At 42.5% G+C, this 23,706-nt stretch overlaps 1 protein-coding gene and 1 long non-coding RNA gene across 3 annotated transcripts in view; one reads left to right on the top strand and one right to left on the bottom strand.

Moving 5' to 3' along the window:
- The window catches only part of Catspere (catsper channel auxiliary subunit epsilon), a 102,424-nt gene extending 89,159 nt beyond the window's left edge, over positions 1–13,265 (top strand). The window contains exons 20-22 of the mRNA XM_040737409.1: positions 1,218–1,375; positions 11,425–11,478; positions 12,997–13,265. Of these exons, the coding sequence (XP_040593343.1) occupies positions 1,218–1,375; positions 11,425–11,478; positions 12,997–13,150 (366 nt within the window). The 3' untranslated portion in view covers positions 13,151–13,265. The remainder of the gene's footprint in view (positions 1–1,217; positions 1,376–11,424; positions 11,479–12,996) is intronic.
- LOC121136673 overlaps positions 1–23,706 on the bottom strand; it is a 49,976-nt gene that overhangs the window by 23,818 nt on the left and 2,452 nt on the right. Inside the window, exons 2-4 of one of the 2 annotated variants that reach the window (XR_005873728.1) lie at positions 8,294–8,428; positions 6,776–6,904; positions 5,875–5,993 (exon numbers count right to left, since the gene is read on the bottom strand). This is a non-coding gene — a long non-coding RNA (uncharacterized LOC121136673). Of the gene's footprint in view, positions 1–5,874; positions 5,994–6,775; positions 6,905–8,293; positions 8,429–23,706 lie in introns of those variants that run through there. The other variant, XR_005873727.1, reaches the window with a different exon arrangement.

Below are 23,706 nucleotides of genomic sequence, written 5' to 3'. Positions count from 1 at the left end.
AACTCAGAGATACACCTGCCTCTGCTTCTCAAGTACTAGGATTAAAGTATCTGCCACCATGTCCAGCATATTATGCATTTTCAATTTAATTTACATAAGAACTGTGAATATTTTATTTGTTCTTCACTCATATACACCCTACATACTGTTTTATAATGTTCCAGACATTCAGTGACAGAAAGGTAAATAGAGGTGAGAAATGATTGAAGAGGTGGAATTTTACAACTTTCATCATGATGTATAGTTATACTTCATTTGACTGAAACTTGCTTCATATGAAATTATAGCATAACTCACCTCCAATACCTAGTATATTGAAGACAGACTATACCCAAGGTAGCTATGGATTATAAAGCCTCCAAATATAGGGGCAATAATGAAATGAGTAAATAAATACCATCAAATAATCTAGTGCTATTTACTCAACATCTACACACAGAATTTGGCTACAATAAATAGTCATGATAGGGAAATAAGTATATGATTTCTAAACTCAAATAACCTTGCCAGGTGGTACAGTTGTAGGTGACAGTCATTCTAAGTGGGTGAAGTCCCATCCATTCCTAGATGAGCCCAGTAGTTTCACTCCAAGGTCAATCTTACCTTGCACATAGTTGAGCTGGATCTCTGCCTTGCTACTATAGCTATATCCATAACAAACATAGCCCTTTATAGCTTTAACCCCTCCTGAAAAACTAACCCTCATCTGTGTCCAGTGAGGCTCCTGTTCCCACACTCCTACTTGACATCATGGTCTTTCACTAAACTAATAATATCCTGGTCTATGTGAGGCATCCCCTTAGAACTTCCTCCATGGACCATGAGTGAGGACTGGTAGGGGATGTGCCAGGCACTCTCTGGTACTGCAGTGGCAGAATAGAAAGGAGTAGCCATTACACCTCTTAATGACTTTCCAAGATATGAGAATCTGGGCTGAAGAGAGTGGTCACTGGAGAGGAGCACTGGCTGCTCTTGCAGAGGACCTGGTTCTGATTCCCAGAATCCACAAGGCAGCTCACAAGCATCTGTAACTCCAGTTCCTGGGGTTCTGGTGTCCTCTTCTAACCTGCACAGGTGGTGCATGTAGGTGGTACACTAAAATGCTCATAGACATAAAATAAATAAATCTCAACATGTATGAATCAGATTTTGTTACAGTCAGGAAATAACCTCTTTTTCATGAAATAACCTCTTTTTTATCTTTGCTTCTTGCCCAGAACTATAAGCCTTGTTTTTCTTATGCTATTGGGAAGCCAGGAGACCTAAACCAACCATATGAGATTTTAAACAGGTCTAATAAAAACCATTTACAATGGCCCATGGACCATTCTGGAATGTATGTATTTCGTGTGAAGATCTTGGATCCAAACTTTAGGTGAGAATGTTTTATGACATTTCCCCTTAAAATTAGTTATATTTTTTCTTTAATTTGATGCCAACCAAATATCTAACTTTTGTTATTCTTATTATTTTTGTTTGTTTTTCATTTTGTAATAGTCATAGCAAATACTCTATGGGAAGCAGGAGATATTATGTCAACTGGTAATTGGATCACTTGGTTTGAAATTCCATTCTGGTATTGTGTCCCCTTAACACGCACATTGGTTATTTTTTCCCATTGACATGACTAAACACCCAACAAGAGGCACATAAAGGAGGAAGGGTGTGTTTTGGCTCAAAGTTTGGAAGTAAAATCTATCCTGGCAACAACAGCATAGTGGCCTGGGAGTAAGGCAGCTGGTCAACAATTGCAGTCAGGAAGCACAGAGCAGTGGATGTCGGCCTCAGCTCTCTTTTCCCGTGGACCCCAGCCCATGCAATTGTACCAGTCATGTTTAATGTGGGTCTTCCCCAGCCAGGCATTGCTGGAAGCATCCTCCTAGATATTCCCAAAGGTGTTTCCCATGGTGATTCTAAATTCAGTCAGGTTGACAATGAAGATTAGCCGTCACACCTAACACCTGCTTCTGGCCAGGTGTTGGTGGCACACGCCTTTAATCCCAGAACTTGGGAGGCAGAGGCAGGCGGATCTCTGTGAGTTCGAGGCCAGCCTGGTCTACAGAGCGAGTGCCAGGATAGGCTCCAAAGCTACATAGAGAAACCCTGTCTGGAAAAACAAACAAACCAACAAACAAACAAAAAAAGGTGAGCGGTACAGCACTTTGACATTGTGAAATGTCCCATTATGTTTCTTCCCTCCCATTCGCTGGCATACAAACGCTACTCATTCTTCACAATGATCTGTCTTTTGGTATGCTAATAAGTTCATTGATGACTGGCAGCACTTAGGTAGTTTCAGATGCAGACTGATTGGTGGAAAGACGGAAGAATAATTAAGAGAATTATGACTTTCAGTCCTACATCTGTAAGCCTCTAGTGTATTCCCAAGGAGGCTGGGAGTTGCTAAGAAGATCAACAGAGAGAATTTCCTTCAGACATTCTGAGTACTGCATATTTCCCTCCCTGCCCACAGGGATGAAAATGATTCCTTCCAAGCAAGGCAGCAACCTCAGGGAACCACTCCAGTTCAAAGGCAGCTTATACAGTGCACTGGCAATGGGCAGGCTAAAGAGTGCTGTGACAGCAGAAAGGGGCTCTTGCCAATGTCAGGAGAAAATATGGACATTTTCTGATGGCTTCCATTATGTGCCCCATGAGAGGAAACTAGACTCTGCCAGACAGGACAGTACTAGCCTGTCATCCCAGCTACTCTGCAGGCTGAGTGTAAGCATTTTGATGGATTGGATGGGACAGGTATTCTGGCACTCGGGAGGCACAGAATACTAAGTGTTACACAGCTCAGATGGAAAGGTATCCTGGAGCTTGGGAGCCAAGAACTACCACAGGCCAAAGTAAACATAGCAGCTTACAGCCCTGCCTCAGGGAAAGGCTTCCCCAGTGTATCAGCTCTGCTCCAGCAGGAGAGGGTCTTCCAGGTGGGGTTGTTAGTTCAGTGTAGCAGTTTTGCTCCTGTAGGAAGTTACTACAGTTTAACTCTGCTCCCAGGAGAGTGGAGATCTCTGCTCTGCCCAGGGTTGTCTCTGCTCTGCAGCAAAAGGTCTTCATCCAAAGCTCATCAAAGGGATTTATTGGGAGGGAAGAATCCAGGAGGCAGAGGACAGCCAGGTAGCACGAACAGCCACAAGCTGAACAGACACAGGGTTTATATAGGGCTTCTTAGGAGGCAGAGTTTTCCAAGGTAGGGAGTGGTCAAATTTCAATCACCTGCTCAGGGATTGGTTAGTTTTCTGCACAGGGTGTGTCTCTTTCTCTGGTCCTTTTTAGTCTTTTGGCTCTAGTTTTAGGACCAGGGTATATTTCTTTCACTGGCTCTGATTCCAGGGACATAGTATGTTTGGCACTGGTTTCAGGGTCAGGGTGCATTTCTTTCGTTCTGGTTGCAAATGTGTTTCTTTGACTCTGCTCACGGTGTGTTTCTTTGGCTGGACCTTTTTCCCTACACTGAGTCCACTAGATCCTCTTGATCCCAGGAGTTGAAGAGCAGTCTGGGTAAGAGTCTCAAAATAACAAATGAATATATAAATAAGGAAATTGGGCTTGAGTAGTTATACTAGGAGCCACCCTGCTACTTCAAGGGTAATATAATCTCAAAAGGAAATAGCAAGGAATCCAGGATTTGAGAAATGGTTGGTAAGCAATTAAATAGAGGGAGTATTGCCTGAGTCCTGGAAGGACATGGGAGATCTGCTATGAGATGGAGTGTAGCACACAGTCCATGTTATGGGTGCCAAGTGCTAATATTCTCAGTCATGGAAATGGCCATGTAAATTTTTTAACATATTTTCACTCACTTTTAATAACTTTATATTTGCATATGATGGATTTTGATCATATTTGCCCGTCATTCCTCCCTCTAACTCCTTCCAGATCTAGCATCTTCCCCCACACAGATCATGTCTTTTTCTTTTTTCTTAAATGGTCCACTGGTTCTAGTTTGTGCAACCTGTATACTCACAGATGTGGGGCTATCCACTGCACTCTAGTTAACCTATCAGGCTATACCAGTAAAGAAACCTGGCTGTCCTTGGAAGCCTCAGAAGCCATCAACTATCAGTGGTTCCTTATTAGGGATGGGGGCACATGACCCCCATCCTCTCTGCATACTGAAATATTGATTGATTTCATCTTGTACTGATCTTGTATAGGCAACCACAGGCTCTGAGTTTTGAGTTCATCAGTCCTGTTACGTCTGCAAGATACTGTTTGACTATTATACATCCTGTCCATTGACCCCTCCCCCACAGTTCAACAGTTCCTGGATTTGGCAGGAAGAAGTATGCTATAGATGCCCTATTTGTGGATGAGCATCCCACAGACACTTTCTGTACTTTGATCAGCAATAAGTTTCTTTATTAGCTGCCATCTGCTGCCATTCACTGCACAAAGAAACATGTCTGATCAAGTCTGAGGGCTGAACTAATCTATGGGTATAGATATACTAATTTAGCAAGCAATTGGCACTATGTCCATTTAGCAAAATAATAGTAATAAGTCTATGAGCTCCCTGACCTTGGATTCTTGGTCAGATTTACAGTACCAATCAGCATTTCCTCTTGTGGCATAAGCCTGAAATTAAGGGACCATTAATGTGTGGGGGTATGAATGATTTTAACAAGGGTGGGATAGTAAAACCCAGGTGATATGAAGGGAGGAAGGAGAAGGAGTTTTAAGTAGGGCCTAGGAAGAGGTGGGGAAAGCAACAACACTAAGTATGTTTGAAAAAGCCATACAGAAACCTACTACTTTATAAGCTTCAGACACACACACACACACACACACACACACACACACACACACACACACACAGAGTTTAATTGGAGTTGCCCTACTCAGGGTATAATGTTCCTTCCAGAAGCCATAGGTTTCCAAATAAAAAGTCCAGTGCTAAGTGTGGAGCACCTCTCCTTGAGTTGTTGGTCAGGGATATCCTACAGACTCCAAATGAATACAACCTATTTCCATTGTCATTGTTGCCCAGAAGAGCTGGATAGTTAGATGCTAAAGCTAAAGACACCACACCTTGGTGACAGGACACAGAAGTCAAACTGGTACTGACCAAGAAGCTTCCTTCCTATTGGGTAACTTTCATATTTCTTGAAGGTGCTATAGAGGCTGCTTGAGGGAAAGACAGCATGAGCCAACTGTGAACCCTGTGAGATACAGCCAGTGTGGCAAGATGTGGCCATGGGTGGCATACTAGTGGCATGAATGTTACTGGGGCTAGCTACATAAAATTTTCATCTTCTATTCCTACATGTGTCTGAATATAGAAAGTAGCAAAATAAGCCTAGTGATATAAAAGACAATGACAGATAGACTGGCCAACAGAAAGATTATATCAGCCAACCCATATCTGTGAACTGATAGAATCCGAGGAGAAGAGGTTGAGGATCTTTATCAGTCCTGACTCCAGATGAAAAGGAAAATGAACCACTTCCATGAGAATTGTAACTACAAATATACCTTCATCAGACTTGAGCACATATTTAGACTAAGTGTTCACCAGAGATAGTACTACAGCTAAAAATTCAATTTGAAACAGTCCTAGTCTCACATGCTAAGTGGAAACAAACAAATATCCCCTCTGGAAGAATTCACTTTAAATGTAAACATCCAAGAAACTCAGAAGGAAACATTCTAACAAATAAACCACACAGGAAAAGAAGAATCCCCCCCCCCCCCCGACAAGAACAGACAAGAACCAGTAGAAACAACTACCTATAAAACCAGCCCAGAAAGCCTCCCCATGCTAGGCCTGCTAGATAAAACGACACACAGTATGTATGCTTGTGTCTTAGTCCATGTGCTGTTGCTGTAAAGAGACACCATCATGGCAACTCTTACAAAGGAAAGCATTTTAATTGGGGCTTGCTTACAGTTTCAGAGGTTTAGTCCATTATCAGCATGGTGGGAACATGACAGCATCCGCAGACATGGTACTGGAGAAGGAGCTGAGCGTTCTACATCCAGGTCTGCATGTAGAAGGAAAAGAGACAAGCCTCTGGGCCTGACTTGGGCTTCCAAAAACCTCAAAGCCTACACTCAGTGACACCTCCTCTAATAAGGCCATACCTCCCAATTCTTCCAAATAATGCCACTCACTGGTGACCAACCATTCAAATCTATGAGCCTATTCTTAGTCAAACCATCACAGCTTGAGTGTTATTTTTTTAAAGAAAAGGCTTTAATGGTGTGGTGAAAGAACAAGAAAATATCAACTTAGTTGTTTACCAATAGATGGATTAAGAAATATGAATATATAATTTTATTCAGCCATAAAAAGAGCAAAGTTATTATCATTTTTAGGAAAATGGATGGAACTAAAGATCTTCATGTTGTTTGAAATAAACTAGGCTGAGAAAAAAGTGCATGCTTTTCTCTTACAGCTAAAATGTAGATTTTAAAAATGACATAAAAATAGTACTATTTGGGGTGGGGAAAGGTACCAATGGAGAACAGGGAGAGGGACAGAGAGAACAATGGGGGATGACTATGATGGAAGTTCATGGTATTCGTAGATGAAAACTGTCATGCTAAAAAGTATGATCTTGTACAATGAATGCAAGCTAATAAAGTAGTTAAAATAAAAAATATATAAAGGGACTAAATGATGCTGAAGAGAAAATGAGTGAATTGAAATAACTAAACAAATATCCATTATAGTTCATATCATCATTTTCTGTCCCAAACCTTTCAACGTTGGGAGTTCTTTTATAATAACATAAGTATACTTAAGTAATAAAAGTATACTTACCTTCCAAAACAGAGCAAATCAGTCTTATTGCATCTAGTGCCAAGTCCAAATTCTCAAAAGGATATTGGTCCTCCTTTAATTTTGTCATGGTCTTGACTTCATATTCTGCACTACATACCACCAATCCACCTAATATATGTAATATATGAGTAGGAGAAATGAAAAAAAAAGAGAAAAGTCAAAGTTAGCTCATTTATAAGTAATATAAAAATAGACACGGATACTAAACTTATTGTTTGTTTGAAATAGGGTTTCTCTGTGTAGTCCTAGCTGTCATTGAACTTGCTATGTAAACCAGACTGGCCTTGAACTCTCAGGGATCTTCCTCTGTATCCCGAGTGCTGGGATTAAAGGCATGCTCCTCACCCTTATGTACTGTATGCCTTTAACCAGCACCACATTTTGTACTGGCAGAAAATGTTTTTGTTTCTTTGTTTCTTTGAAGTCTGAGCTATTGACATGTCCTACTCATGCATGCCTTGTTTATAAATGAAAACTGAGTGACTCCCAATTCCGTCACTCTGATTCTCAAACTCATATATTCTGGCAGTGGGATTAAGAAATTCCTTGTTGCTGGGCGTTGGTGGCACACGCCTTTAATCCCAGCACTTGAGAAGCAGAGGCAGGCAGATATATGTGAGTTCGAAGTCAGCCTGGTCTACAGAGCGAGTTCCAGGACAGCCTCCAAAACAATACAGAGAAACCCTATCTCGAAAAAAAATAAAATAAAATAAAAAATAAAAAATAAATAATAAATAAATAAAATTCCTTGTCTTGGCACTGGCTCAAAGTACTGCCTCATTGTAAGAACTCTGTGGCTTCCTTGGTAACCTTTCATTCTGGCTTTATAGTTCTCATTACCATGTAATTTATTATCAAAACCAGAGTCTCGAAGAGTAAATGAAGCTTTATTAATATTTATACAAGAACAATGGGCGAATGTCAAAAATGCCCTAGGTCACCAGCAACAGGAGATTACCCTATTAATACAAAAGATGCCTTGAATGGATATCCACTACTCTGGGAGCCCAATGAGTTATATGAATATCAGCCCTCTTGCCTTCTACTTCTTTGGTCAGAAGCAATCTTATTGGGACATGATAAAAATAATGACATTCAGGGCACCTCTATCTAGTGCTCCAAACAGAAGCTACACACAAAAAGGGAGCAAATTCAAGCCCAAGCATGTCACAGGAAGAAAGAATCATTGTCCTCTGTGTGATAAAATCAGCCACCAGCAGACAGCTGTCCACTGCCTCTGGATTGATGCACCTGTGTAGTGATTCAGACTGCCTGCTGCTGGAAAATTCAGCGCTTGATAGTGTCAGCATCCAGATCAGCCTAGTGGCTAGTGAAGCCACACCAGGCACCACAGCCATGCTATTCATGATCCCACTGAAGAAACACTTGGGTGGCTGGGAAAAGATTCTAGCTAGCTACAGGGCAGTCGCATGACAAAGGAAAAGTCCCTCTCTGGTGATAAGCAGTCACATGAGACCCAAACATTTGAACACTCACGAATTTCACTGAGGAGCCTCTTTATGCATGCTTCCCTAAATTTCTTCTCATCTGTTTTTATTTCTTCCATATCCTCACTATGTATCTAACATTCGATTCCTGTCACAGTCATGGCACAGAGCAGCCCATTGTCCTCTAGGAAAAGAGAAGAAACATGTGCATGAAGCTTTGTACTCTGGAAGGCCTGTTCTTCTCCACTGTCCCTAAGCAGAGCCACAACAGTCCACACCTGAATTCACAGCAGTCTGCAAATCTCTTTCCCATGAAGAACTCTCAGTGTCTAAGCAAATGGGAGCTATCAATTGTTAAGTGCATGGGAGGCCAGGACAGAATCGTGTCTGCTACAGATCATATCTGGCTTAGACATTAGAGATAACATACCTAAAGGCAGCCAAGGTTTCATGGTTACCCATTGCTATGGGGTCAGGTCAGGAAAGCCAAATCTCAGCACTTTTTGAATCACCTGCAACATGTGGAAAAATGCTCTGGGTTCCAGTCTAACAGGTGTGTGTGTGTGTGTGTGTGTGTGTGTGTGTGTGTGTGTGTGTGTGTGTGTGTGGTTTTTCCATTGGCTAGCAGCTACAACTGAATCTTCTGATTATTATTTATTTATGTTTTTGGTTTTTCGAGACAGGGTTTCTCTGTATTGTTTTGGAGGCTGTCCTGGAACTAGCTCTTGTAGACCAGGCTGGTTTCAAACTCACAGATATCTGCCTGCCTCTGCCTCCCGAGTACTGGGACTAAAGGTGTGCACCACTATCGCCTGGCCATTTATATAGCTTTTTTTTCTATAAAATTCTTAATCCACCTGGAATTAGTTTTTGTACAAGCTTCAAGGTAGAGATTCAGTTCGTTTTTTCAACATGAATAATTAATTTTCATACCCATTTACTGGGCAATGCATACAGTATCTGCTTGCTCACAGTTCAGTTTTCCATACATGCCTGACCTCCTGGGGTAGCTATTCGGTTTAACTGATCTATTTGCCTGCTATGTTTCCTTTATTACCATGCTTTTGTTTATTTATTTAACTGTTTATTTTCAAGGTTTTAGGTATCTTTATGGCATTTTCTTTTTTATATTATGTGTATGGGTGTTTTATGTACATGTATGTCTGTGCACTAGACCTGTGCAGTATCTGAGGAGGTCAGAAGAGAGCATTGGATCCCCTGAGACTAGAGTTACAAACAGTTGTGAGCCACCTTGTAGGTGCTGAGAATTGAACCTTGGTCTTCTTCCTAGATTTTTAGGCTAGCACACACACACACACACACACACACACACACACACACACACACACACACCACCACCACCACCACCACCACCACCACCACCACCACCACCACCACCACCCCTGGCTCATCTTCTGATATTTAACAGCCATCTGTGGCCCTGCTGCCCTTCAGTCAGCACTTTGCTGCTCAGGCTGAGACTTGGCAAGATCCCCAATTCCTACCAGTACCGGCTCAATCTCTGCTGCCAAATGTAGTTTTTGCCAATAAAGACTCAGGAGTCAGATGTTGGGGTGAAAACTTGATAGCTCAGAGGGGCCAAGAAGCAACCAGCTGCCCTTCCTTTTGGCCAGAGACCCAGCAACAGAACTTTTCTCCATTCGCCCCAAACTAAAAAGCCCATGAATCTCTAAGTCCCTCCCTACTCCTTCCTGTGTATGTCTCTGTCTTCCTGGTCCTCCACACTCTCTATGGTTAATTCTTGTCAACTAGTTGCTGGAGATTTGTTATCCTGTTGTACCTGTCTTCCTTTTCTCATTGATAAAAACAACTAGAGGAAGGAGGAGGGGTTTACCATGGCTCATAGTTCAGGGTATGGTCTATTATGGTGGTGAAGGCAGGACCCTCGTGAGGAAGCGGGGGGGACAAATGCCGGAGCTAAGCTCACTCTCTTTTCATCTGCCTGGGGACCCCAGCACACAGAATTGTGCTGCCATTTTTAGGGAAGGTCTTCCCTACCACGGCTTAATCAGGAAAAGTTCCTCACAGACACATCCAGAGACTTGTCTCTGGTGATTCTAGATTCTGTCAATTGACAATATCAATCATGCATGGCACAATGTGAAGACTGTTTAAAGAGGTCTGTTGAGGGGAATTTATTAGATATGAGTTTCTCATCTACCTGCAGGCAGGGCCCAGAAGAAACTGTTCATGACAGCACTGAAAATTGTATCCACATCAGAAACCTGCCCTGTCACTTTCTGATGGGTCTTTGTGATTTTGAGACAGCTTGAGGACAGAGTGAGTCCCGGACAGTCAGGGCTACACAGAGAAACCCTGTCTCAGGGGGAAAACATTAAGTACTTATCTACTTCTTTGTATTGTGAAGTTGCGTCTCTTTTGAGACAAGGTCTCATACGCAGTTAAGGTTTGCCTAGAATTTGTAATCTCTTGCTTCAGTCTTCCAAATTGATTATATACATGTCCTAACACCATCTGTCACTACACAGTGACCCTTTCTTCCTCTTATTTATTTGTTTGCTTGTTTGTTTTGAGACAGACTGTCCTCAAACTTGCAGAAATCTGTCTACCTCTGCTCCCCAGCTCCAGTGCTGGGATTAAAGGCGCGCACCACTACCACCCAGCAGTGACACCTTCCAAGTTCTATTCGCACAAAGCAAAATTCAGAACTAAGCAAATTGCCAATTTGTTCCTAAGTCGTCAATAATGCCTATCTTTATAAGATTCTGAGAAGTACAGTAAGTGTCTGGGTAAAAAGCCCCAACTTTACATTCTGCATACCTGGCATGTAGTAAATGCTCATTAGCACCCATCTTCAGTGAACGTAGGGCTCAGTGGCTCAGTATGCAATAGTTAACTATGTAGTACTTCTGAATATGCTTATGATTGTTCATTATTATTAATGTCAATATGACCATTGCCTTGGAAACTACCACCCAAAGTGTGTAATGCTGTGAGGACAGCATGGTTATCTAGCCTAAAGATGCATCAGTGGAAAAACCATCATAACTGTTCTGTAAGTGCATCTATCTATTGTGTCCTTGTCAAAAAAATGACACATTAATAAAGTTACATGTGATCTGATTGTTACCATAGAGATGCAGAGGTTATTTTAAATACATCTGCTTAACCTTTAATATCACTTTTTCTAATTTGCAGTTTCTGTAACCTAACAGCTATTTTTGCGATTGAGACCTTCGGAGTGATTCCCCGGTAATGAGCAGTACCTGATAATGCTGCAGTTTTTATGTATTTGCTTGTTTTTGTTTTATTCTGTTTCCTGGCTTTACCCAGGCTGGCCTGGAACCCACGAATCTCCCATCTCAGTAGTACAATGCCTAGCAGAGAGAAGTTATGCTGATCAAGATCCAAGAAACAACCATTTGCTTAGCCCCAGAAGAAAAAAAAAATCACACTAAGATAACTGCAGGCCCAGAGAAACTGTAACACCACAACTAAGTGTTCTAGTCAGACATTAAAGTCTCAAATAGAAAGCAACACTTAAGTTTCTAGACTAAGAAATAAGCCCCTTTCATGGGAGGTACTGCCACAGAATCCTAGGTGAAGAAACCTGAAAGGCCCCATCAGAGAGTAGCTTCCAACCCACACACACACACACACACTTTCACAAATGTATTCACATATATGCCCACACACTCATACATATGCTCTCACACACATTCACATGCTCCCCAGTCATATAAGCAGGCCCTGAACCTGTAAGGATAGCACCCCTTACTCTGTAGCCCGAGGCGAGAGGATCACTTGAGCCCAGGAGCTCCAGGCCAGTCTGGGAGCACACTAAGGCCAGTTCTCCTTGTGAGTCTCCTTCCCTCTGAATTTACTGTCAGTGAGTAGTGATACCATCCTCATGGTGACTGTCCCCCAACTTGTCCGTTCTCTTTAGTCCTTCATATTCCTGAAGTTTTACGTCTTAACAATTGCCAAGACAAACCCAGTCTAACCTTTAACTATATCTTGAACCTAACCACGTCTCTCCATTTCTTTACCCACATCATCACTTACAAACACCTTAAAACTGGTCCACATGTCCTTTGCTGTTCATTCCTCACATTCAGTCAGGATCATCTTTTACAATTCCCATCTTGTCCACACTCATGAAATCCAGTCTTGCCTTCTGCCTAAACTCCATACTCTCTACTTATTGTAAGCTTTTTCTTATCTGACACTTGCCCACCTACTTTTTTCTGTTTTTTTCCCTCGGGGCTAGAAAGCAAAGCCAGACCTCACTCCTAGTAGTCAAAGGGCTGTAGCATTGAACCACATCCCCAGTCCCTTTGGACCTGTCCCTCCTCAGTTCTAGCCACAGTGTCTGACTCTGGAGTTCTAGTCACACAGAACTAGGCTCCACTCCAGAATGTGCTAGAAGGACCTCAAGGTTTCTTCATGTTTCCATGGCATCTTCTCCATGCACAGTCACCTCCTCCACTGCCAGGCATCACTAGCCGACTCCTACCCACACTGGGGTCCCTCGTCTGCACCACTCCACAGAGCTCCTTCATGCGCCCTCCTCTCCTGATGATCACACCGTTCTTCCTGATTAACCTCAAGCATTCAGCCACCTTGAGGACTGATGCTAGGTCTTATCACTCTGATCTATGTGACCAGCAGAGGAGCTAGCCTGTTCTAAGAGAGCTTGACTGAGTAAATGAACAGGCAGAGTGTGAATAATGACTTCTGATGGCTTCTTTGTTGTTGTTCTTATTCTAGCCCAAGTTTCTACCTGGTAGCTGCCTTGATTTTTGTCTTGATGCTCACATTCATCAGTATTCTAGTTCTAAGCTATTTCTGGTACATGAAGATTTATAGACAGTTTATTTTTGAGCCACTTCACAAGCCTCCTGCAAAACAGAAGACGCATTAGGAAAGCTGAGAGTTAATTCTGGAGATACATGTAAATAGATAATGTACATAAAGTAATTGTATTAAGAATGTGTTTGGCTAAGAAACATTAAATAAAAATTCATACTATTATTAAATTCAAGATCTGAAAATGTTCTTATATTACTGTTTGTTATTGTTTTTATTCATTTTAAAGATAGCATATACACTGTTAAATTGCATTTAAGAAATAAAAAATAAAAAGCTGGGTGGTGGTGGCAGTGGTACATGCCTTTAATCCCAGCAGAGGGAAGGCAGAGGCAGGTGGATCTCTGTGAGTTCCAGAACAGCCAGAGAAACCCTGTCTCAAAAAGTCAAAAGAAAAGAAAAAAAGAATAGGCAGTTCTTCTAAAGGAGCTGGGTTTGACTCCCAGCATCTACATGACGATTCACGGTAACTCCTATTTCTGACACTCTCTTCTGGCCTCTAACAGCACTGCACACATATAGTACACAGACACATGTGCAGGCAAAACACCTGTGTACAAAAAAAGGAAAATAAAGGATTAAAAAAAAAAGTCTTGCCGGGCGGTGGTGGTGCATGCCTTTAATCCCAGCACTCGGGAGGCAGAGGCAGGCGGATCTCTGTGAGTTCGAGGCTGGGCTGGACCGACAGCCTCTGAAACAATACAGAGAAACCCTATCTCGTAAAAACCAAAAGAAAAAAAGTCTAACCCTATTTCTCAGGAGAGGTGCGGAGCAAGTTAATGGGGAATTTAAAGTCAGCTTGGACTACATAATGAAACCCTGCTGCAAAAGAAAGAAAGAAAGGCTGAAGCTGTCACTGCCTCCAGATATGGAGTAGTAGTGACAATATGATCAACTGTTATTAAAGACTTTGTCAATCACTTTCCTTTCCATCTCAACAAACTGGTAGTTACTGCTGGTCTAGCAAGTCTTCCCAAAACCCCCTTGAGTTTTCCATCTGTGCTATCTCTTCAGGTAGCTGGAAATTTTGAAATGGAAAATGGACTATCCCAAGATCTACTAGTGTGTTATTCTTCAATAATGGCTACAAATTCAATTGAAGCTGTCAGCGTGGTCAACTAATAGCAATTGATCTACCAGAGAATGAGCCATAGGGAGCCAGAGAGGAGCAGGAGACTGGTCAGAAAGGAGACCAGTAATTTGGAAAACAAAAGTTATTGTCCATTTAGGCCACTACCTCAGTGGAGGTGACAGAATGGTTCTTAAGAATAAGCAAACAGCTGCAAACCAGGATCTAAGAAAGGAGAGACTTATTTGGACTCAGAGTTTGAGAAGGCGCAGTCCATATGACAGGGAGGGCATGATTTTGTTCATAGCAGTGGGAGTGTGTGGCTGCAACTGTTGTCATCTCAGCAGATCGGGAAACAAAGAAACTGATATGAAGGTGGAACCAGGCTGTAACCCCTAAAACCTGCCCCTCAGAAATTCACTAACTTCAGCAAAGCCTTTTCTCATAAAGGTTCAATGGCATTCTAAAACAGTGCCACCAACTGAGGGTCAAGTATTCAAACTCATGATTGTGTGGGAGGCCATTTCCCCATCAAACCATAACCCCGTCTGAGGCAGGCAAGGGGACCCACTTCTGGTACTCATACACTTACGTAGTTGCTCCCTTCACCTTTTTGAGACTTAGCATAAGCCACAGAATACAACAGAATCGCTGCCTGGCCACTTCTGTTATGTGGCTTCCTACTCAGTCATCCCGCTATTCTGTCCTGCATCAGTTGTTCTCAGATAAGCAGCTAGTGTAGTGTAGTGTGACATTTTGATTGTGTTCTGAAAAACAAAGCTTGCTTGAAGTCAGAGGATGGAGCTAGTCACTAGCTAACCATAGAGGCTTGGAGGACTGTAGGGAGAGGAGACAGGAAGTAGTAAAGTGGGGTAGAGAGAGGATCTTGACCCTTTTGGACAGAGGAACTGAAGAGTAAAAAGCAGCTAGTGGCTTCTCCCTATTCTCTGATCTTCCAGGTTCTTACCCCAGTATTTGACTCCTAATTTTTTTATTGCTGAAGATTAATTAGATTAACACTTTACCTGGCATCCAACTTGAGGCATGATCTTACAAGATAGCCGCTTGCTCCTGGCTTTGTAGAGACTGGCAACCCCTGGAGCTGCACCCACCGGAGCCTGGCTTTTCCTTTCTTTCTCCAAGCACTCTGAGCTACTTTGGGATTGTTGCAACCTCTCTACAGCAATCTCCACAAGTGCCAAACTCCACAGGTGCCTGAGCTCCAAACACTACCAGAGTTAGCCCCTCACCACCCCAGCTCTGCCTGCAGGCAGCTCTGTGCTTTCACGTCCTGCCTGTCACACATGCTGCTCTACTGGCTTTTTGACTCCTTTTCTCAGCGGGTTGTAGTCTTCCTCTGGACCCTCTCCTCAGGCTGCTGACACGCAAACAGCAGCAGCTGTCCTCAGCCAGGCTGTGCACCACTGTGGTCTATGCCCAGATGTGCTACTCAGCAACAGCCAGCTTTGCCCTTCACTGTCATCTTCCAGCAGATTCGGGGAGACAACTTGGAATCCTTAAAAGGGGGGATTAGTTGAGAGAGAGAGAGAGAGAGAGAGAGAGAGAGGAAACACTTTATGATTCTACAATGGTTTAAAATGGAACAATTAAATGAGGGGATAATTAACTTAGTTATGATTTATATAATGTCAATTATAAACATTATCAGTTTGGTAATTTGTTTTATCCTTAAAAAAGTTGGCTGATAAGAGTGCCAAGATACAGGCCTTAGAAAAGGTTACTAAAGAAGATAATACAATTTTGACTCATAAGTTACAAACCTTAGAAAAACTTACTAAAACAGATAATAGAGATATTCAGGCAAAGACAAAGGCGAAGCAACCCACCATTGCATTATAAAATTAGAGAAGAATTGCCCAAGGTTATCAAAAATCCAACCTTAATTTACCCAATCACCATACAGGAATAACTGCCAAATGTCAGGTATCCTTAATGCTATGAAAGAGCTTACTGGATTCCTGTGGAAATGTCAGATTTGAGGAGATTTAAGGAAGCAATAATCTCATATGATATGCATTCACTTTTGTGAGGCAGATGCTGAATTCATGGTCAACTAGTAACAGAACTGTCCCACAAGACTGAAAAGACTTGGTTACAGCAGTATTGGAACCTGGTCCTCAACTGCAGTGGAGGGCCTGGTAGAAAGATGAGGCTAGGATCACTGAACAACAAAGCAGGGCTAGAGGAATTGAAATTTCCCAAGACCAACAAGAGGGTAATTATGCTGATGTACAAAGACAGTCTATATATGATGACCACACCTTGATCTATGCCATGCAGCAGCTTTGAATGCTTGGGGCAGAACTGAAGAAGTTGGAAAGAGAACAGAGTCATTTACTAAAGTTACACAGAACCCAAAAGAAACTTTCACTGATTTTTTTTTAAACAAAGACTGACTTCGGTTGTAAACAGAATGATACCAAATTCAGAAATTAAGACAGATATTAATTGAATCTTTGGCTTCTGAAAATGCTAATTGATAATGCAAAAGTGTAATTAGGCCTTAAAAGGCAAGATCATCACCCATAGTGGAATGGATTCAAGATACAGTCAACATTTTACCTCATGGCCATGATAATTGGATAGGAAAGTGATGGGGAAGTCCTGTGTATATGTCAATAAAGCACTGTTGGCCAATAGGGAAGCAAGATAGGTGGGACTAGGAGTTGAGGAGGATTCTGGGAAAGAAAGACATGGCAGAGACAATGTAGCCCACCAGAGAAGTAAGATGTCTGAACCCTTTTCTCCAGTAAGAGAAATACTTAGATTAACAATTATGGGTTAGCCAGTAAGAAACAAGCAAATGGTCAACTGTAAAGGGAAACCTTCCCGCCAGCCTGGTTCCAGAGCTGCATCAGTCCCAAATGAACACACAGGAGGCTATATTAATTATGAAGCTGTTGGCCTTGCTTGTTTCTTACTGGCTAGCTCTGACTTAAGTATTTACCCCATAATTGTTAATCTAAGTATTTCTCTTACCGGAGCAATTTCCGGGCTTCCTACCCCATGGCGGTTACATCTTGACTTCCTGGGTTTCTCCTTCCCAGAGTCCTCCTGGACTCCTAGTTCCACCTATCTTGTTTCCCTATTGGCCAACAGTGCTTTATTGACATATACACAGGACTTCCCCCATCAGTCAACAGCTTCATAATTAATATAGCCTCCTGTGTGTTATTTGGGGACTGCAACTGTGGCAGAGCCCAAGCGGCTGGTGGAGAAAAACCAAAGCGGCTGGTAGAGGAAAACTACACGTTACAGGAAAGGTGATTTCCAAAGGCTAGAAGAAAAACCAAAATTTCAAATGTTTGAATTGTGGTAAACAAGGTCACCTAAAAAGGGATTGTAGTTGCTGGGCAGTGGTAGCACATGCCTTTAATCCCAGCATGCGGGAGGCAGAGGCAGGCAGATCTCTATGAGTTCAAGGCCAGCCTGGTCTACAGAGCGAGTGCCAGAATAGGCTACAAAGCTACACAGAGAAACCCTGTCTTGGAAAAAAAAAGGGGGGGGATTGTAGGCAGAGTGTTCCTAGAAACAATGTTTTTTCTAGGAATAATCCAAAGAGAAGGCCCCCTGCCTTCTGCAGTATGCAGAAGGTGTGGCAAAGGCCAACACTAGACCAATGAATGCAGATCAACAAGGAACAGACAAGGTAATTGCTTGCCATTGGTAAATGTCTTGAATGGCCTTTCTCAAGTCCCCATATTAAATTTGGTTCAATCATTCCCTGTCACCATTAGGGAAACTCCTTCACAGGGCAATTAAAGAACCTAATGCCTATTGTAAAAACAAACAAACAACCATATTGCTCTAGATGATAGAACAGCTTTAGAAGATAAAACCACACAATCCTACAGAGAGAATTGTAATTGAAGAATTGCCTCAATCAGATTGGCCTATATAGGCCCATGTCTTTGAAGAACTGTCTTGATTGATAGTTGATGTAAAGAGAACTCTGAGGTTTATCAACTAAGACTTGGGACTTGGAAGCACATTCTTATTCATGCTGGAGTAGTAACTATATAGTTCTTGTGAGAGTTCATGAGTGCAACTTCCTGTCATATCCCCAAGACACTATTTTGCAACTGTCCTCCCCCAACCTCTGGCTCTTACAGTCACACCTTCTATAACATTCCCTGAACCTTGGGGTGAGGAGAGAATAGATGTCTCATTTAAGGATCTTTTATGATTTATTTATTCTTCGGAAATCACACACACACACACACACACACACACACACACACACACACACACACTGAATTTTACTAATTTCACCTTTAGTGTGATGGTTTGAAAGAAAATGACCCCCAAAGGGAGTGGCGCCATTAAGAGGTGTGGCTTTGTTGAAAAAGGCCTGGCCTTATTGGAGGAAGTATGTCACTGTAGGGGCGGGCTTTGCGGTCTCCTTTGCCCAAGTTTCACTCAGTGTGACAGTCTACTTCCTGTTGCTGCATATCAACATGTATCAGCTCCTTCTCTTGCACCATGTCTGCCTGCACACCACCAGGCTCACTGCCATGATGATGGACTAAACCTCTGAAACTAAGCCACACCCAAATTAAATGTTTTCCTTTATAAGAGTTGTCTTGGCCATGGTGTCTCTTCACAGCAACAGAAACCTCAAGTCACTTACTGTCTTCCTTCCCCCTTTCCCCTCCCACTAAAATACTTCATCCCAACAAATCCACCACCTATTTTCTTGTCTCTTCTGCAGGTGAGACCCACTGTCTGAGTTTAATTAGGGTTGTTTTCATGAGCATGAATAGGTTATACACTGGAGCACGGGTGACCTACCAGTGGCTATACTACTAAAGAAAGTGATACCCTTTCGCAACTATTAACTGACAATGATCCATCATGCAGGGGCGGTGTCTCATGATTCCCTCCTCCTCCCATGGACCCAATCTTGGGCAGGTCTTGTGTGGTAACCACATCTATGGTTTACCCCCTATCCTCCAGTACTTACATTCTATCCACCCCCTCTTCTGTGATGTTCCCTGAAACTTTGGAGAGGATGTTACAAATATCTCATTTAAGGTTTAGCACTCCACTGTCCCATTATTTGAGGCATTTTGACCAATAGTCTGCTGCAGACCAGGTGGTGGTGGCACACACCTTTAATCCCAGTCCCTGGGAGGCAGAGGCAGCAGATCTCTGTGAGTTTGAGGTTGGCCTACTCTACAGAGAAAGCTTTAGGGCATCGAGAGATATTACACAGAGAAACCCTGCCTCAGAAAAACTAAGCAAAAACCCTACCAAAATAAATTTTTAAAAATCTGCTGCAATAAGGTTATTTGACAAAGCCCGAGAGCAGCACTAATCTATGAATATGAAATGAATATGAACATGTACATATAGTATTGAATCTCATCTTTAGAAAGGTTTAAATTCAAGCCAGGCATGGTGGCACATGCCTTCGAGACCAGCCTGATCTACAAAGCAAGTTTTAGGGAAGGTAGGGCAGAGGACAGCCAGGTAGCAGGAACAGCCACAAGCTGAACAGACACAGGGTTTATATAGGGCTTCCAGGGTGGGGATTGGTCAGATTTCAATGCTGAGCTCAGATAGGCTAGAGCTCCTGCTCGAGGACTGTTTAGTTTTCTGCACAGGATTAGGGTCAGATTTGGCTCTGGTTTCAGGGACAAAGTATGTTTCTTTCTCTGGTCCTTTTTAGCCTTTTGGCTCTAATTTTAGGGCCAGGGTGTATTTCTTTCACAGACTCTGATTCCAGGAACAAAGTGTGTTTCTTTGGCCCTGGTTTCAGGGTCAGGGTGCATTTCTTTGTTTCTGGTTGCAGGATCAAAGTGTGTTTCTTTGGCTCTGCTCAGGGTGTGTTCCTTTGACTGGTCCCTTTTTGTATCTTTTAATAGGTCTCACAAAGACCTAGGCAGGCTTCAAATTCACTAAGTAGCTGTGAATGACCTTGAACTTCTGATACTCTTGCTTTTACCTCCACCCCACACAAAGTGCTAAGATGTGTGCCACCATACCCAGTTGTCTTAGCTAGGGTTTTATTGCTGTGAAGAGACACTATGACCATGGCAACTCTTGTAAGGAAGACATTTTATTAAGGGCCTGGCCTACAGTTTCAGAGGTTCAGTCCATTACGATGGTGGGAAGCATGGTGGCGTGCAGGCAGATGTGCTGCTGGAGCTGAGAGCGATATATCTAGCAGGCAAAGGGAAGTCAACTGTCTGTCACACTGAGGGAAGCTTGAGAAAAAAACACCTCAAAGCCCACTTCCTCCAACAAGGCCACACCTCCTAATGCTGCCATTCCCTTTGTGGGCCATTTTCTTTCAAACCACCAGATCAGTTTTATATAGCGCTGAGGACCAAACTGAACCACATTCCCAGACTCCTTTCTGTCCTTTTAGTCTTCCCAGTGCCCAACTCAAGACAAATTTTTTTTGAAACAGGAGACCACACTGTACTCCTGACTAGCCTAGAACTCCCTGGTATGTCTCCTGTCTCAACCTCCCACCTACTAGGATTACAGGCCTGAGCCACCACATTCAGAACAATTCCTTAATTAACAATGTCTCTTGACAACTACCTTGAATAAGCTTCCATCTAGTTTCCTATACTGCTAATCTATGTCAATTTAAGATATATATATATATATATATATATATATATATATACACACACACACATACATTTATTTGTCTTTCACTATAAGTTTAGTGAAGGAAGCAATCATGTCTGACTTATCTTGAATGAACTACTGATAGTGACTGGTACACAAAACAGTTGGTACTTGTTCAGTGACTGAATGAATGATGATAGATCAATACAATTTCAAACTCCTTTTAGCCTTTTGTACACTTTTTTCCCATAATAATCTCGCCTTACATTTGAGAAAAATAAAATTGAGACAGAGAACTCCCATAAGGAGCCCAGCTTGGTAATACCAGCACTTGAGAGGCAAAGGCAGGGGGATCATTGAAAGTCCAAGGCCTGCCTCATCTACATAACAAGACACTATCTCAAAAACCAAAAGAATGAAAAGGGACAAAAGAAGGAAAGGGGAGAGCTGGAGGGATGGCTCAGAGGTTAAGAGCACTGGCTGCTCTTCCAGAGGTCCTGAGTTCAATTCCCAGCAACCATATGGTGGCTCACAACCATCTGTAATGAGATGTGGTGCTCTTTTCTGGTGTGTAGCAGAACACTGTGTACTTAATAATAAATAAAATCTTTAAGCAAAGGAAAGGGGGAAGGAAGGGCAGGCACTATACACATCTCAGTTTCCTAGCCTGCTTCCTTCCGTCTCCCTGAGCTTCTATGCCATTACACACTTGCCCTCTGCCCTCTATACGTCATTATGAATGAAGCATTCCTCCTATCAAACTTATGTCCTTGATCCCTACCCCTCTCCCTACATAATTAATCTCCCCAAACATACAATTATGCCCCAGGATGTCCCAGCTTTAAAATGTCCTCCATGAAAATGACTGGTCTTCTCCAGTCATTGCCTTAAGTTTAGAATTGTCTCCATGTCCTTATCTTCATTTTTCCCCTCAATATTTCTGACAGGTCTTTAAGCCCCTTCTGTGGCTGCCTCTGTGACTCCTGACTTACTATGTTCTTTCTGATTTCCCTGCTGTCTCTCATTTCCTCTTCCACTTTTCCGTGACCTTAAGATGCTTTTATTCTGTGTGTGTGAAACTCATCTTTTCAGTTAGTCTAGCTGGCTACAGAACCATAGATCTTCATGCCTCCTTCCCCCCAACACTGGATGTATAGAAGCATACCGCCATGCCTGATTTTCACACACGGAATTACGGATCTGACCACAGGCCCTCGTGCCTGCACAACACTGAGCCGTCACCTGTCCCTTATTTGTTTTCTTTCCTTGTTTTGTATCTACACACTGTATATTTTGATCATTTTTCCCCTCCCCAAATCCCTCCCAGATCCTTTCCCACTTCCCTACCCATCCAACTGCATATTCTCTCTCCCAGAAAAAGGTCAGACGAAGAAGCAAAAGCACACATGCCTTTTAAAAAATAAGCCTTTTTTGTTTGCTGCTGTGTTTGTTTGTTTGGCTTTTTTTGTTTTGTTTTTGGGGGTTCTCTTGGGTTGTTTGTTCATTTGTTTTTTCAAGACAGACTTTCTGTAACTGCCCTAGCTGTTGGATCTCGCTTTGTAAACCAAACTGGCCTTGAACTCATACAGAGCCACCTCTGCCTCCTCTTCCCAAGTGCTAGGACTAAAGGCATGTGCCGCCATGTCTAGCAAGATAGAGCCTGTTTAATATTGGCCAACTACTCCTGGGTATAGGGCCTGCCTGGAAGTGTAGTTGATATACCTAATGATTCTTCATTGAAGAAAACTGATTTTCCCTTTCCCAGAAGGTATGTTACAAATATCTTCTTGGCCTACATTCTCTTCTCCATACCGGGATTATACCTAGTTTGAACTTCTACTGGTCTTGCAACGTGCTATCATGGTGTCTGAGCTCATATATGTCTGGATGATACTGTTTCCTTGGAGTTAAGCACCATCGCTGGCTTTTACAATCCTTCTGCTTCCTCTTCTGCATAATTCGTTGAGCCTTTTTTTTTTTTTTTTTTTTTTTGGTTTTACGAGACAGGGTTTCTCTGTATTGTTTTGGAGGCTGTCGGTCCAGGCTGGCCTCGAACTCAGAGATCCGCCTGCCTCTGCCTCCCGAGTGCTGGGATTAAAGGCGTGCGCCACCACCGCCTGGCTATTCCTTGAGCCATGAGGGGAATGGTTAGATGACATTTCATTTAGGGCTGAGTGCTCCAAAATCTCTCATTCTTTGCACATTGCTATTTATGGATCTCTGGGCCAATTCCTGTCTTAGGGTTTCTATTGCTGCAATGAAACACCATGACCAAAAAGCATGTTGGGAGGGAGGGTTATTTGGCTTACACTTTCAGATCATAGTCCATCAATAGAGGAAGTCAGAATAGGAACTCAAGCAGGGCTGGAACCTGGAGGCAGAAGCTAATGCAGAAGCCATGGAGGGTTACTGGAGCTGCTTACTGGCTTGTTTTCTCCTAGCTTGCTCTTCCTACTTTCTTACAGGACCCAAGACCAGCAGCCCAGGGATGGTACCACCTACCATGCATTGGGACTTCCCCCATTGGGAAAATGCCTTAGAGTGGATCTCATGGAGGCATTTCCTCAACTGAGGCTCCTTCCTCTTTAGTTCCTAGCTTCTGTCAAATTGACACACAAACTCAGTCAGTTCAATTCCCATCTACTTCAAGAAGCTTCTCTGATGAGGGTTGAGTGAACCACTGATCTAGAGATATAGCAGTAGGTTATTAGGAGTCATTTTATTGCTATGTTTCTTTGCAAAACAATAGTAGTAGGTTTTTCCTGGGGTCCATGACCTATCTAGTTGCAGATTCTTAGCCACTTTAGTGGTTTTAAGTTTGAGTTCCAGTTCACAAAGTGGACCTTAGACACAATTTACCAAAAACAAAACAAAACAAACAAAAAAGAGAGTGGTTGGATACTCCTGTAACATTTGTGCCACGATTACATCACATA

This window comes from Mesocricetus auratus, unplaced genomic scaffold (genome assembly GCF_017639785.1).
Source record: "Mesocricetus auratus isolate SY011 unplaced genomic scaffold, BCM_Maur_2.0 Super-Scaffold_100676, whole genome shotgun sequence".
NCBI lineage: Eukaryota > Metazoa > Chordata > Mammalia > Rodentia > Cricetidae > Mesocricetus > Mesocricetus auratus.
The sequence above is the reverse complement of the archived record's forward strand: the minus strand, read 5'-3'. Positions and strand labels throughout refer to the sequence as shown.